This window comes from Lissotriton vulgaris, chromosome 1_1 (assembly GCF_964263255.1).
Source record: "Lissotriton vulgaris chromosome 1_1, aLisVul1.2, whole genome shotgun sequence".
NCBI lineage: Eukaryota > Metazoa > Chordata > Amphibia > Caudata > Salamandridae > Lissotriton > Lissotriton vulgaris.
The window spans coordinates 1,016,293,379-1,016,308,054 of record NC_141685.1 but is presented as its reverse complement, the minus strand read 5'-3'; the positions used below and the strand labels follow the sequence as shown (position 1 = coordinate 1,016,308,054).

At 46.8% G+C, this 14,676-nt stretch overlaps 1 protein-coding gene across 1 annotated transcript in view; it reads right to left on the bottom strand.

Annotated features, from left to right (window-relative positions):
* Positions 1 to 14,676, bottom strand: part of LOC147748429 (hepatic lectin-like) — a 119,677-nt gene that overhangs the window by 51,456 nt on the left and 53,545 nt on the right. Inside the window, exons 4-5 of the mRNA XM_086961486.1 lie at positions 3,545 to 3,601; positions 1,530 to 1,592 (exon numbers count right to left, since the gene is read on the bottom strand). Of these exons, the coding sequence (XP_086817612.1) occupies positions 1,530 to 1,592; positions 3,545 to 3,601 (120 nt within the window). The remainder of the gene's footprint in view (positions 1 to 1,529; positions 1,593 to 3,544; positions 3,602 to 14,676) is intronic.

Below are 14,676 nucleotides of genomic sequence, written 5' to 3'. Positions count from 1 at the left end.
CGGGGAGCCCCGCAGCCTCGCACAGGCCCAGTATGTCCAATTATGAGCTCTGTTTACTCCAGCTCGCTGCTGTGCATGGGGATTTTTCAGGGATTGTTAGAGCGACATTAGGGTAGTTAGAGCCCCGGAATGGGAAGAGCACGTCCCTGATCCTGGGACGCTAACAGCCTGCCCACCAATGACACTCGGAATGGGATATAGGAGTCCGTCACCTGCCAGAGTGCTGTGACATTGCAGCCTTTGTTAGGTGTTACAAAAGCCAAGCCTCGTCTCCCGAGCTGATTCCTCACCGCCTGCAGCAGTGTGCCTCCCGCTGTCTCAGCTCCATGGACTCCATCGCGGATAACTCTCCTGCAGCCCGTCTCGCCAGCATGGTCCTCTGCTGAGTCCTGTCCTGGTCAGAATCCCACTCTTCTCTCGAGATCTCCGCGCCCGGCTCGTAGTCCGCCTCGCTCTCTCCCTCAGCCTCGAACTCCAGTGCATTCAATAGTGCCAGCCGAGCCAGGCCTCTTCTCCCAGCCACCAGCCTCCCTCAGCCAATGGCAGCTGAGAGAGCTGAACCTGTCTGCTGAATGACTGCCTCAGGAGTCGGCAGGTACGGTTTGTGAGTTAACGCTCCAGCGCCCTAATGGACGCACCGCGACTGCTTTTACTACATTGTGCAATGGTGTCTCCGTGAGTCTAGCAAAGGTTTTGTACTGGAAGGATACCCTTCCAGTACAAAATACTATGCATAGACTGTTTTGAACCCTTTCCCCTCTTTGTATGTGTGCTGTACAGTGCAGCACACCTACAAAGTCGGAAAAATTAAAGCATTTCTCCTTCGCTGTGCCTACTTCGAAAGGGCACAGTTGTCTGATCGTAAACCGTGTCCACTTTATAGGGTTTTAGTTCATGTCAGATCCAAGGGAAAATCATAAGCGCTGACTGGTATTTTAGTTGTGAATATGTCTATGTTTCTAGTGGGTACATCAAGACACAGAATGTAATGTTTTTGCAACTTAAGTTTCATTGAAGTCTTAAATGATATAAGAATTAAGTTCAACACTACAGCATAGTCTACACCACGGCATAGTTTACACCACATAGTAAATTGAAAAGAGCAAAACAAATATGGCGCAAGCAAGATTTCACACGTTTGCTGTGTTTATGACATAGGAAAGAAGCAAATACACATTTCTCTGGTTTCAAATCTGAAAGATTGTATGACATTTAGGGAAAATCAATTTGTGCAAATTCGGTTAAATCAAGTGTTTCTTCAACATGGATTATTCATTGAATGCGTTGATTACACAAGTAAAATGAAGTTTTAAGCTAAAGAGTTGTATTTTGACTATAGTTGCACAATTTCAGTCCTTCTGTTGTGCACTCCCAAATATTACTAATGTAATCTGGAGGGAGGAAACATTTTTTGTTTCATTCTCTGGTATGCAGCAAATATTGAACAGTTTTGTTTTTTTGTGCTTGTGCAAGGTTCACAAATTATGGCTGTGTCCTATGTTTATAAAGCAGAGAGAGGTGAAACTCACTGTGATTCTGCAGGGAGGAAATTTGGTCACGTATGGCTCGCTGGCCATCAGCTGAACTTTGAACTGTCACACAAACAGAAAATGAGATAATTAGGGCAGGGTTTCAATAATTCACTTCTAAAGTTTCCAAGTATCTTGTTAAAGAGTGCCATACATGGGTAAACTGCCTAGTGTTGTCAATCCCTATGAAGGCTCAAAAAGTCCTTCTTTTAAAAAGTACTTTACCAAACTGCGAAACCAGCAGACTTCAAATGTATAAAATTATCCTTTTCATCTAGTGCTCACTATGATCTAAATCTCCTTTATAAGTTTGAGTAACAGTGAACTAAAAGGGGTAGATTGAGGAAGGTAGAGACTGAAGATCTACACAGATCTGCCCATGTCCACTAAACTCCCCATACTGCATGTGCAAGTGTTTAAGGGTCCTTGCACCGTCAATGCATCCCAAGCGCTGCATGTTGCATGTTTAAGTGTTTCATGCTCCTTACACTATCCATGGGTCCCAAGATCCTCATTCTGCATGGCCCCTCACATTATCCATGTATCACAGGGCATGTTTAAGTGTTTCAGGCTCTTTACATTGTCCTTGGGTCCATTGATCCACATACTGCATGTCCAGGCGCTCTGGGACCCACACCCTTTCCATGTCTCCGATGAGCCTCATACTGTGTATGTTTTCCAGGTTCTTCACTCTGCCTCCACAAGTTGTTTCTCAACATTTTCACACTGCATGTCTATTTTTCCCAAACTCCTGATTCTGACTATTTACGCCAGGTTCCTCACATGGTCTGAGTATTGGCCCTGGGCTTCTCAGTCTGTCTGTCCTATGCCTGAAGCTTTTGACAGTGTCTGTTAATTCACCCTCACTTAACAACACTGCCTGGAAACCTCATCCTTCTCATCCTCTCTCTTGATCTGCAAACCTACTCTGTCTCACTGAGGAGAGATCCTTCGAAGTCAATCTACTCTCTCTAGAAAGAAAACATTGGAAGCCAGCTAATGAACCCTCTTAAACTGAGCTATGAAAGCCATTCTACTATCCATCTGTCCAGAGAGGTGTATTTGGAGCCTTCCTAATCTAGGCAGCATATGTGGAATTCCACTCACCACCACACACGTGAAAGTGGGGGGAGCCGTCCTGCTCCCCAACTTCTTTGTGAAAGTTTTGGAAGGCTTAGTCCTAGTCTTACTCTGAGGTAAAAAGTGGAAGCCTTCCTACTTTCCTCACCTAGTTGAGAGAGTTTGAATCCTCCCCACTCTCCAAAATATACAGAAGCATCACAGACTCCCTCACCCAACTGAGTAGATTCCCTCCTACTCTCCATGGAGGTTCTATTATTGGCCTTATCTAGGTACACAGTGAAAGGCTTCCTAATCTTTTCACCATTATGAGTGTCAGAAGCTCTTCCACTCCGCATCAGTAGGTATGAGTTGTGAAAATCCTCCTCCTTTCTTCTGTTTCCTAAACCCATCTTCTATAGCTGGGCTCTCCAAAGTCAGTCGTGGAGGGCCAGTTGCTTTCCAGATTTTTAAGGTAACTACATTAATCTAAAAGGGGGATATGCTAAAAAATAATCTGGCCTTCCGGGACTGACTTTGGAGAGCCCTATTCTAAAGCAATGAAGATCCACTTCTGTGGTCTGAGTGCGGTGGTCTGGGCTGAGGTCAGTGTGCGGTGGTCTGTGCTGAAGTCTGAGTGCAGTGGGATTGGCCTTCCATGGCTAGAGATTCTCATTGCTGCTCGAAGCCTTTTAGGGATACACTGCTTGCTTTTGTTTAGGTCAAACAACAAAAAGTATTCATTTATCTCACACTGTCAATAACTAGTGTGGTAAGGCCATACACCACTCAAGAGCCCAAATACGACAAGTGGCAAAGAATAACCTTCAACTAACTGCCAGCAGGAGATGAGGCACTTCTAAGGGCTTGGACTTTAAAGGCAACACCATGAGCAATTTCATCCACACACACATCCTCAGTTAGGATCTATCAGCTCCTATTTGACGATGCCTTACCTTCAGATCTGATCTTGGTTAAATCCGTAGTGTAGTCTGATTTTAAAGCATCTTGAACTAAAGGAAGAAACACACAGGAGACTGAGTGGCACATTTGTGCTATCATTATAAAACAGTTTATTTTAATATGTTTTGATGCTTGCTTTACCAAGGACTTTTATGAGCATCTATATGAGATCAGTGACCATCAGCATGCACATACATACACCATGAAGTCCCTCCACACTACATTGCCCTGCATGCACCCATGTTAAAGTGTAGGGCCCTCCAACTCCCCAAATGTTATCTTTGTCCTTAGCATGAGGAGTAAGCTGAGGCTACACTGTTTGCAAACATTTACAATGTGTCACTTTACAGATAGAGCAAATAAGACAGAGGCGTTTAAAATGCTATAAAAGGGGATTGTTAATTTGTCACATCTCAAGTTTCAGACTTAAAATTACTCAGGTGCACGTTGTGGTAATCTCAGAAACATGACGATAATTGTTTTGAATTGGTCCTAAAGGGAAAAGTATTAGATCATCAGGGATCTTTACTTTCAGAGAAGGAAGACCACTGTCTAGCCCTCAAGCTGCTTCATGGCCACTTCAAAACATTTTCCAGAAAGCAAGGTTAAAGGTTAAACGTGCCAATAGGGCTGAGAGCAACTTCATTGTTCGTCATTCATTTCAATTCTGGGAATAATGTCAATATGTCGAGGGGAGGATAGTTGTTTTTGGCCGTTCAATACATTTTCAGCGGATGGTTTTGATTCATATCTGCTGTGGAAAAGAGTCAGATAATGTTGAACCCTGCACATGCCAGGATCTCTTAACAGAGTGTTGGCACTTCACTGTATTTGATCATAGTTTGTTCGGGAAAGATAAGCAGAGGCGTTTGGATGACTGAAGGTAATCTCATTAAAATACTAGAATAATCTTTTTTATTATTTATTAAGGTTTGTTTAGAGGATTGATTTCACTCTCCATTCTCTTCAAAGTACTCACTACAAGAGTGATTGTAAGTATGTAATGCCTTGATTTTGGTACTTTTACTTTTTTGTTGATAGTATGTTATCACTCATATAGGTGGTATAAAAAAATAGTATTTCAGGTAACATGTGAAAATATAAACTACAAAGATAACAATCGCACCACAAAAACAAAGATCATACAAAACTATTTACCTGCTAAAAGTTTAGAATTAAATTTTTAGGCGGTCAAAAATCATATAGATAGATATTTTTGTATGGTTTTTGTTCTTGCAATAGACATTTTGGAGTCTTTATCCCTGTAGACTCTTTTATGTCTATTCTTTCAAACTATCAGAATTTCCTGAGAGCCTTGTACACAGAGAAATCGCCCACTGTACCATTAGCAATTTGAAACTGCCTAATCACACAGGAAGGCATAACCTTACATATCTGGGCACCATGTGGGTTGGAAGGACTTATGAAATACCCTCAGGTCTTTGTGCTATAGGCATTGTGTGTGTTTTTAAAGGAGAAAGAAGTTATTTTCTTGTTTGTTAGCCATTACAGCAGATCAGTCTTGCCTGGTACCGTGTGATGACCTACTTTATAAACTTCGCAGATTACTTTGAAACCGATGCACTTTTTAATGGGCCACTGAAACGCCATTAGGGTTGGAGTAACGAGATGCAAACTAAGAGAAATGGTCTCTGTGGGGCGTGGCTTAGCCAGCTGCAAGATGGCCGTACCTTGAGTGGGCTCTGCAGGCCAAGCCTAAAATCCGCCATTGTCCTGTAGACTGCCTGTACATCGTCAACTGCAACCCCACCATCGCAACCCACTTACCTCTGGGGCACCCTCTGAGCTGTCATTTGTGCTCCTACGACATGGCTGCATGGAGATTTGGCGCCGTGGGCGTCCCGAGCCTGTGCCTTGATTTCTGACTGCCTGGCCAGCCCAGGCCTGTGCGGCCTGCTCTGGTCCATCTGAGATCCGAGCGTTCTTCGCTTCATGTCACAGCTCTGCCTCAACCATATGATCCGGTGAGTCCAGGTGCCACCGGGGTGTTCTGCAGCAGGGTTAGGAGTGCGCTCGTCGCACCGCCTGGCCTTGTTTCCGGGCTTTCCTCCATAGAGCCAGGTGAAGCAGACGGCACACTCCCCGCGACTCCCCGCTGCGGGCCGCCCCACCTCCTCTAGCACCCTTCTCGCTCTCAGCTCTACTGTTGCTGCTGCTGTCCTGCAAATGCGCCAGCCTCCATCTTGCCCGCCTGGGTGTCGGCGGCGACCTGTGATGCCCCGCTGAGCTGCCTGTGACCAAGGGCTGCACCAGCTTGTGCCTTCCAGCCTGCCTCCTCTCTCAACTCTTTGTCGCCGCCGGCGTGACCTTGGCTGCACGCTCCTCCAGCTTGGCCCTCTGTCCCGCTGCTGCTGCTGCTGAGGCCACTCGCGTGCCGCCACTGTGGGCTGCCTCTTCCTCTGCTGAGCCCTCCTGCACCTTCGGCGCAGTTTTCATGAGGCCGTCGTCCTGGCACATTGCTCCACTCCTCCCTGCACACTGGGAGTTGCTCCCTGCCTCGGCCTACTGCTGTGTTGCGGGCCCATGATTGCCGCATTGCCTGGGACCACCTCACTGCTTCAGCCTGCCACTTGCTGGGGCCTGGGAGGCACGTCTGCTTAGCTGGTAATTGTCTGCCTGTCTCGCTGGAACTCCAGCTGCCTCCTGCATATCGCTCTGGCCAGTGTCCGGGTCTGGAGATTGTGCATTGCCTGGGGGGTCACTGCACACAAAAGGAGGTGGGTCCTGGTGGGGCTGAGGGAGGGCTGGACCGTTTATAAATCACACACAAGAAAAATGCCCCCTTCTCAAGCTACTTGCATTATACTTTCAGCTAAGACCAAATAAACACTTTCATTAAATCTGGTCAGGTATATTTATTTATACCTCTTAGTCATGTAATTTCATAGAAATATTTTTTTCTAATGGCAGGGAAAGAATACACAATACTAAAGATTATTTACAGTCTTACTCAAACAACAATTGACATAAAAATTTACAAAAATAACCAAGAAAATGACGTAAAACAAAGCATCCAACAAACAAATGCAAATTACAGTTCATCGATTTTGCAACACATTAGACCATTTCCATAGTCACAATTATTTTTTTCAAAATAACAGACTTATTCATATCAAGAGCAACAAAACATGTATCGCTTGATCAAAAGACACTAGATGTACTGATTTGCTCTTGATGGATTTGCCAACGCGTTTTAAGTTCGGGCCATAAATCCCCAAACCATCATCAGGGCTCTGTTAGTCGTCTGTTTAGGATGCAGAAAAACATTAAGTTTTAATGGCAACCTATTCGCCTCTTCTATAAACCAAACCATTTGGAAAGAGTGTATATGTACCTGTATCTTCCTATGTGCGTGACCGCTGGTAGCTTCTATTAATAAATATACTCCTTTCTTCAGGTCTCAGAAGGTAAACCTTTTTTTTTAAAATCTGAAGACCAAAGGAATATTGTCTGTATTTGTGTGGAATATTAATAACGCGGTTGCAGAGCTATTCAGGATAGCTAAGGAATTCATACCTCCGTCTACGCGGGATGGCGCTGCAGGAGGGGCGGAGGAATTCTTTGTGTCTGTGTTACTTTGATCCTATTTAAACAAAGACACATAGAGTGCTTTTAGCAGCCTTATAAATATCAGTTAGAGTTTTAGTTGTTTTTCTGTACACTGTGTCTGTGTCATACCTGTCACGTACTCCACTGTAGTGATGCAGATGAGCTGAGTCATCTATTCGTTAGCGGCAACCTTGTTCCCCTATTTAAAGAATGCATTTGTCAGGGCGCGCATATTTTACAAAACAGCTCGTGTTACATTAACAGTCAGGTCACAAACCGCTCCCTACCTGTTTTATTGTTGAACGAGATAGCACTTCCCGCCCCGTCCGTAGCCCCGTCCGGGGCTCGACGTGTATTGCGCTCGCTTTTGTTTATACTCGCGAGTACCGATTTCCACAATGACTCAATCGCTCTCTATAAAGGGAAGCGTAATTTTGTATCAGTCGCGGTTTTAGGTTAAAGCTGCAAACATGTTCGACCGACGCGCTCGTATTGTCACAATACCTGAAAACGCGGTCTACTCCGCTCCGTGAAGCCGGTGCTACTCGGTCACTCGATAATCATTTGTAAAGCCGGCGGCCATTTGCAAATGCTTAAAAAGGTCTGCTGTTACATTAGGTGCATTGTGGGACCTGAAGTCTTATTGCGCCTTATGGGTATAACTCTGGTTAACCCTAGGGTGTTCAACTGATCTCAGTATTATTTAGAAGGGAAATTACAAACATGACACGCTGTATGACAAAATACTATTAGAAAACTGAATCAAACACTCCTCATTCTAGTACCAGGAGATTAATAGTACTTGATTGCTTTCTACTTCTTACAGGATATTCCTGCAGCCTCAGCGTCTACAATCAAGCAGTATGACCCCAAACCTCAAATTCTTGACAATTCTGACATGCTGTTTAAACCAGTCATTATACAGTTAAATTTCAGAATCAGGTATGCTTCTTTCTCAAGGAGCATCCTGTCGATGTCGGCAGGGCGCTGTGCATTATTCATTGTGAAAAGTACAGACCATCGGAAGTCATTCTCATTATGGGACATTTCGACAAAGTTTCGACCATGGGGGCAGTGAGTATTTTCTTCTTTATTCTGGACCTGTGTTGACCTATGCGAAGGTTAACCTGCTGATTTGTCTTGCCAATATAGATCTTCCGGCAAGGGCAGATAATCACGAAAATTACGTTTTTGGTTCTGCAATTCGAGAAACCAAGATGTTTCCACGTAACACCCTGATGTTGAAACTCAATTCCTTAAATGGTGCTGCCACATGAAACACAATTCCCACACTTGTGGTGCCCTTCTATTGGTTTCATGTCCCACAATGCTAGAAGGTCGTGTTTCGGTTGAGGCTTAGGGAGATCAGCTGTCACAATTTGTTGTCCCAGGCTCCGATTCTTTTTGTATGCAAAAATTGGGCGTGGGAAAGGACATTCCAGGTCCTCCAAAAGGTACCAATTTTTAAGCACCGCTTGTCTAAGCTTGTGCGTGTCAGGCCCAAAGGTGGTAACGCATACCATTCGGTCTACTTCCTTCTTTTCTTTGGTTTGCAGTAGAGTTTCCCGAGGGGTAAACCGAGCTCTTTTGTAGGAATGCTTCAAAAGCTTCCTTGGGTACCCTCTATGGATCATCTCATTGCAGAACACCTGGGCGTGATAGTCATAATCCCCTATCTCTGAGCAATTTCTCCGGATACACAACATTTGACCGTAGGGCAAATTTGCCTTTAAGCTTCTAGGGTGATAACTTTTGTGATGAAGGATGGTATTGTTGTCCGTTGGTTTCTTATATAGAGATGTTTTCAATCTACCATCCTCACAGGTCACCTCAACGTCCAAGAATGTCATTCTCACGGTACTCGTCTCAATAGAGAATTTAATGTCCCCATGTCTAGTATTGATCCATTCGTGGAATGCCAAAAGATCAATCTGGCTCCCCTGCCACAGGAGCCGGACGTCGTCTATATAGCGCCACCATTGTATGATATTTCGGATGTATGGATTATTGTTCTCCACAAACATAGTCTCATATTGTGCCATGTAGAGCACTGCCATTTCTGGGGCATAAGGACACCCCATGGCAGTGCCCTTAACTTGCATGTAGAACTGATCGTTGAAAAGAAAATAGTTCTTTTGTAATGCTATCCTTGCAAGTTTTAAAATAAATGACGTAGGCACCCTGTGTGGCTTGTCCCTTTTGTCCAAATACAACTTAATTACCTCCAGGGCTTCTTCCTGAGGAATTTGTGTATACAGGGACGTAACGTCCATAGTCGCCATTATTTGTTTAGATGGATCAAAATTAGTTCCTTCCACCTTTGACAAGAAATCTGTAGTATCTCTGAGATATGATTTTACCTCCTTCAGAAAGGGCTTTAGAAAAAAATCCACGTATTTGGATATTGGCTCCAAACAGGAGTCACACCCCGATACAATCGGGCGCCCTGGTGGTTCTGCTAGGCTCTTATGTATTTTGGGTAAGAGGTATAAGACCGGTATTCGCAGAAATTTTTTATTTAAAAATTCAAATTCCTTAATACCCAAAAAGCCTTCCTCTTTTGCTTGTGCCAACACTTCAGTGATCAATCCCTGAATCTGCTTTGTTGGATCCTCATTTAGAGCTCGGTACCACGTGGTATTGTTTACCTGTTTAAGTCCTTCAGCGACATATTTATCGCGAGGCCAGATAACAACTGCTCCCCCCTTGTCAGCCTGTTTTATGACCAGGGAGGGGTCTTCCTTAAGACTTTGTATTGCCTGTAGCTGTCCCTTACTGATGTTGGAAGGCACATATTTCTTGGTTCTTTCCATTTTGTTAACCACATCGCTGCTGTGGTTATTTTTCCCCTGTGCTGGATCTTCTCATTTTCCATTGTTCATGACGAGCTCAGCTCGTCATCAGCACAGCTCAACTGTGCCTCATGACGAGCTGAGCTCGTCATGAGCATGGAAGGAGTTAATAGAAGATAACAGGATTTGCTCGAACGCCTGTATCTGCTTCGGAATGTGCTGGTATGGAACAAATTTAGATTTATTCCTTAGTCCTGTTGTCTCAGTATTTTGGGATGCCGGTTGGTTGAAAAAGAATGTTTAAGCCTCAATTTCCTGCAAAAATCTAAGGTTTCTATTTTTAATCTGGTGAAGTCTGTACGTTTACATGGGACAAATTTCAGGCCTAAATTTAGTAGAGATTCTTCATGACCAGTTAACGACCGTTCAGATAGGTTGACGACCACGTTGGGTTTCTCTATGATCTGTAAAACCGTTTGCGTGTTCGCATCTCCCACGGGACTTTGTACCTGGTTCTTCCTTGTTGGCCACTCTCTAAAAAAGACACCTGTTTGCATGAATTATTGCCTCTCGAATCTGGGTCTGATGAATCTGATGACGAAGTCTCAGAAAAGGTGGTAAAGCGATTTCGAGATCTGCACTGATAATCATACAGCGCCCTGCGTGACTCTGCCTGGGTATAGTAGTCCTCTTTTAAAAAAGGATATACTTGTTCTATTTTAAAGGATTTAATATCCTTCTCGTATTTCAAACTTTTGTTGTTAATCGTAATGTCTTTAAAGACCTGTATGTCTTTATGGATTTTGTCAAGAAGAGTTTTGGCGTCAGTGACTGCCGGGTTGTTAGCTATGGCTTTTGTTATCTCCTCTATTTCCTCCAACTCCTTTTTGCATAACCTTTGTGCCGTCTCGATGGTATGAACCATTAGGTCGCGGCTACATTTAGTATTAATAAAGCTGAATCCCTTTTTTGTATTCAGCGTTGTCCACAAAGATCACAGGTGTATTTTTGGGGGTCACTGCAGCGCGGTTGGGGGCTTGCGCGCCACTCACGAGGCTTTGCTCTATTTTTCCCCCTATTCGCACACACGGCCCCGGCCTAGTGCCTGCTGGGCTTTTGCCTCATGGGGGGTGTCACACTCCCCCTTGCATCCTCGCTGCTCCTGACCTGTCTGGTCGCACTTCCCGCCCTGACCATTCTGGTGTGATGAACGGCTCTGGCGCAGGTCCTTTCTGCGGACATTCTCTCTTGAGGCGGTGAGTCTCTGTTTGTGCTGCTGCTGGGCCTGGTGCTCTTCCTCTGGCCCCCGCTGGGCACTAATTTGATGCCTCTTTCCTCTGGCCATCGCCATGGGTAAAGCTAACCCTAAAAAGCCGCGACTCACATTTGAACAACTTAGACAGACGTGCCAGAAAGGTGCCACTGCCGATGGATGCGACCAGCCTGCTTCTGTGGAAATGGCTGCCGCACAAGAAGATGACCTCAAAGCCATCATGTTGGAGGTCAAGTGTTAGACCTGGCACCTTGGCGTGAGTCTCCCTTCCACTTTTTGCTGATGTGCCTCCGATGTTTTGCTGGTTTTCCGATACTCAGGGCACTGCGCCACGGCTGATCCGTGCCGCAGTGCAAGTGCTCCCTACTGTAAATTGTACATGCGATTGGTATCCATGATTGGTTCTTTGGATTTACTGTTAGTCCCTAGTAAAAGTGCACTAGAGAGTGCCGGGGCTTGTAGATGCCAATACTGCTGGTGGGCCTGCAGCGCTGGTTGCGCCACCCACCGAAGCAGCCGTAAAGATGTGTCTGGGAACTGCGACCGCAGAACCCGCGTGCAGTCTCGTACTGTCACGCTAGCTGGGCAAGTGTCCCCACTTGCCAGCACCGACCCTTCCCTTGACTACATATTAGTCACCCCTATGGTAGGCCTGCGGGCAGGGTGCGTTGTAGGTGTAAGGTAGGACAAGCCCTGATGTGCGTGGCATGTCCTAGTAGTGACTTACAACCAAGACCGTATTTCACTATTGAAGGCTACCTGCTCCATTAGGCCAGACTGAGCTGCTGGAATTATTACACCCTATAATCCCCGCAGACTCAAGGAGCATGGTAGCGAGTCATGTTTAGTATGCCTGAACTCAGGATGATAAAATATTTCTTGTAGTCAAGTTTATTTTAGCATCCTGTGTTTGCAAATGCTACTTTTAGAAAGTTAGCATTTGCTTGCTTAACCATTTCAGCCCGCCTCTGCTGGTATGTGTATCTGACTGTCTGGGATGTGTGAGTGACAGGGCTGGAGGGATGACAGGTGGTGAATGCGCAGATTACACCTTAGTGGGAGGTAGGAGTGCCTCTTGACTCGAACTGTAGCTGTGCTCGACCACCACAATGCTGGCTCCACCCTCCTGGGGAGCGGCGGATGACTCTGCCGACGCCTGGCCCATGAAGGGCGAAGCCCCCATCAACAAGGTACTCTGGCCACCCCTGTCCGGACAATGCTGGCTCCACCTCCTGTGGGGCGTCTGATGCGCCTGCCCCTCACACTGAAAGCAGAAGCCGGAGTACACCCACCGGGGTACTCAAAGACTGAGAGTGGCTATGCAAAGGCCCCCCTGGCCTGAGAGAACAAAAGAATTGGCCTATAAAAGAAGGAGCCCTGCTCCTTGAAAATTAGATCCGGTTTGGGCCACAGAAGGACTCTGCCCTACGAGAAGGACCGTGAGAGACAAGGAAGGGTGCTGACTCTTGCCTGTGTCTGGTGCCTTGCTGCTGAAGGAGAGGAAGAAGAAAAGACTACGAAAAGACTTTTGCTTTACTTGTGCCAAACTCTGCTAAAGAGATCTCCAAGGGCTTGCAACTGAACTTGCCCCCTGACCAGCGTCCCAGGACCAGTGGACGCTACCCCCTTGGAAGAAAGCGACTGCGGGTGCTGACCATCGCCGCAGCACCGACGGAGGAATCTCCTCCAAGGCAACGACATCCACCTGACCACCGTGACCGGGGCCCACAGCAACAGCGGGAGCAAAGTAAGGACCAGCCGCCGCTGGCCCGAACACCGTGACCGCAACTGCACCGGGAGCCCGAGAGCAAAGCGAAGGAGGACCCGTCCGGTCCGAGCTCTCGAGGAGACTGCATAACGAGCAGCCACTCACCTGCAAGGACGGACAGTTGCCCTGTGAGAATCCGCAAGGTCGGTAGCCTGCCCGACAGCCCAGCTGTGAGCCCACAGCTGCACCGGCACTTGGCTGGGTACGTCCTGCACTTGGGGACCGTACTGCCACTTGCCACCGCCGCACAGCCGCCGCCTCCAGGGTCGGAGCGGACGACGAGGAGAGGACCCTGCCGCCACAAAACACCGCTGCCCCGGATGACCAGTGACCTGCTCGGCTGAAGAGCCGCAACGATCAGCGACCCCGGGAAGGCAACGCGACGTGGGACAGATCCCCTGGAATCCGCCGGCTCCACAAGAACTTTGGTCAACACCGGCCTACGGGCCTCAAGAGAACTGCATAAGAACTGTGGTAACCTGAACTGAGTAAACTTGCAACCGTTATCATAAAGTACGTTGACTGTATTCACAAGCCTGCTTAAAATCTATATAAAGATATATATTTTTACAGAATACAGTCTGGTCTCGTTGTGTGGTGGGTTGGTTGTAAAGGTGTACTATTGCAAGTGTTTAACCCTATGTGCCCCAAAGATTAGCCTACGACTGCTTAAGCCACACTACCTAGAGGGTAAGCAGAGGTTGTCTGGAAGGTAACCCTCAACCCTGACGAGGAAGAGAGAGTCCCTGCTTGTCGCTAGTGTTGCACTGCGCCAACTAGAGCCTCCCCCTTCCTACATTGGACGCAGCGGTGAGGATTTCGAATTTACACTTGCGATATCTATACCTGAGCTTCTGACCACTACACAAGGATTACGGTCCAGTTACTTAGCCACAGACTTTGCTTTTTGAATTTTGCCGAAAGAAGATTCCGAGTGCAGAAACCATGCCGGGCACAAAGAGCCTGGATGGAGCGGAGTCCACGACCTCCGAGGTGTTGGAGGTGGAGTGGGACCCCACCAAAGTGGATAAATATTCCAGGGACGAACTGAAGTTCTTTTGCAAGAAACTCAAGGTCCCGCACGCTGGCTGCAAAAACAAGACCCAGCTCTCCAAGGCCCTGAAAGCCTGGATAGAGTCCCGGAAAACCCCGGAGGAGCAAGATGTCCTCGCCGAGCAGAATGCGACGGAGGAGCAGAATGCACTTGGGGATCTGATCGACCTCGAGAGGCAAGACAGCGAGCACAGCTTTGGTAAAGGCCTGTCGCCAGAGGAGCTGGCGGACAGGAAGGAAACCCGGAATCACGAAAGAAAGTTGGCAGAATTGAAAATCCAGCTGGAGCTTGAAACCAAAAGAATGGCGCTGGAAGAGCGAAAGCACCAGATGGATTACGAAATAAAAATGAGGGAGATAAGTCTCAAGGAGAGAGACTTGGATCGTCCTCCCTCTGGTGGCAGCGCATCGCCAGTGCAGGTAGAGTCAAGAGTGCACATCCCGAAGGACGTAGTTAAGGAGTTCTTTAAGGGGGATGACATAGGACAGTGGTTTAGGGCATACGAGGTAGCCATGTCCTCCCACCGGGTCCCTGACAAGGATTGGGGAGCGGGGTTGTGGGGAAGGTTCCTTAGCGAAGGGAGAGATACCTTGCTAGATTTGCCCGTTGAAAATCAGAGATCCTATGCCCACATGAAAGAAGCTTTAATGAACAGGTACGGGCTTACC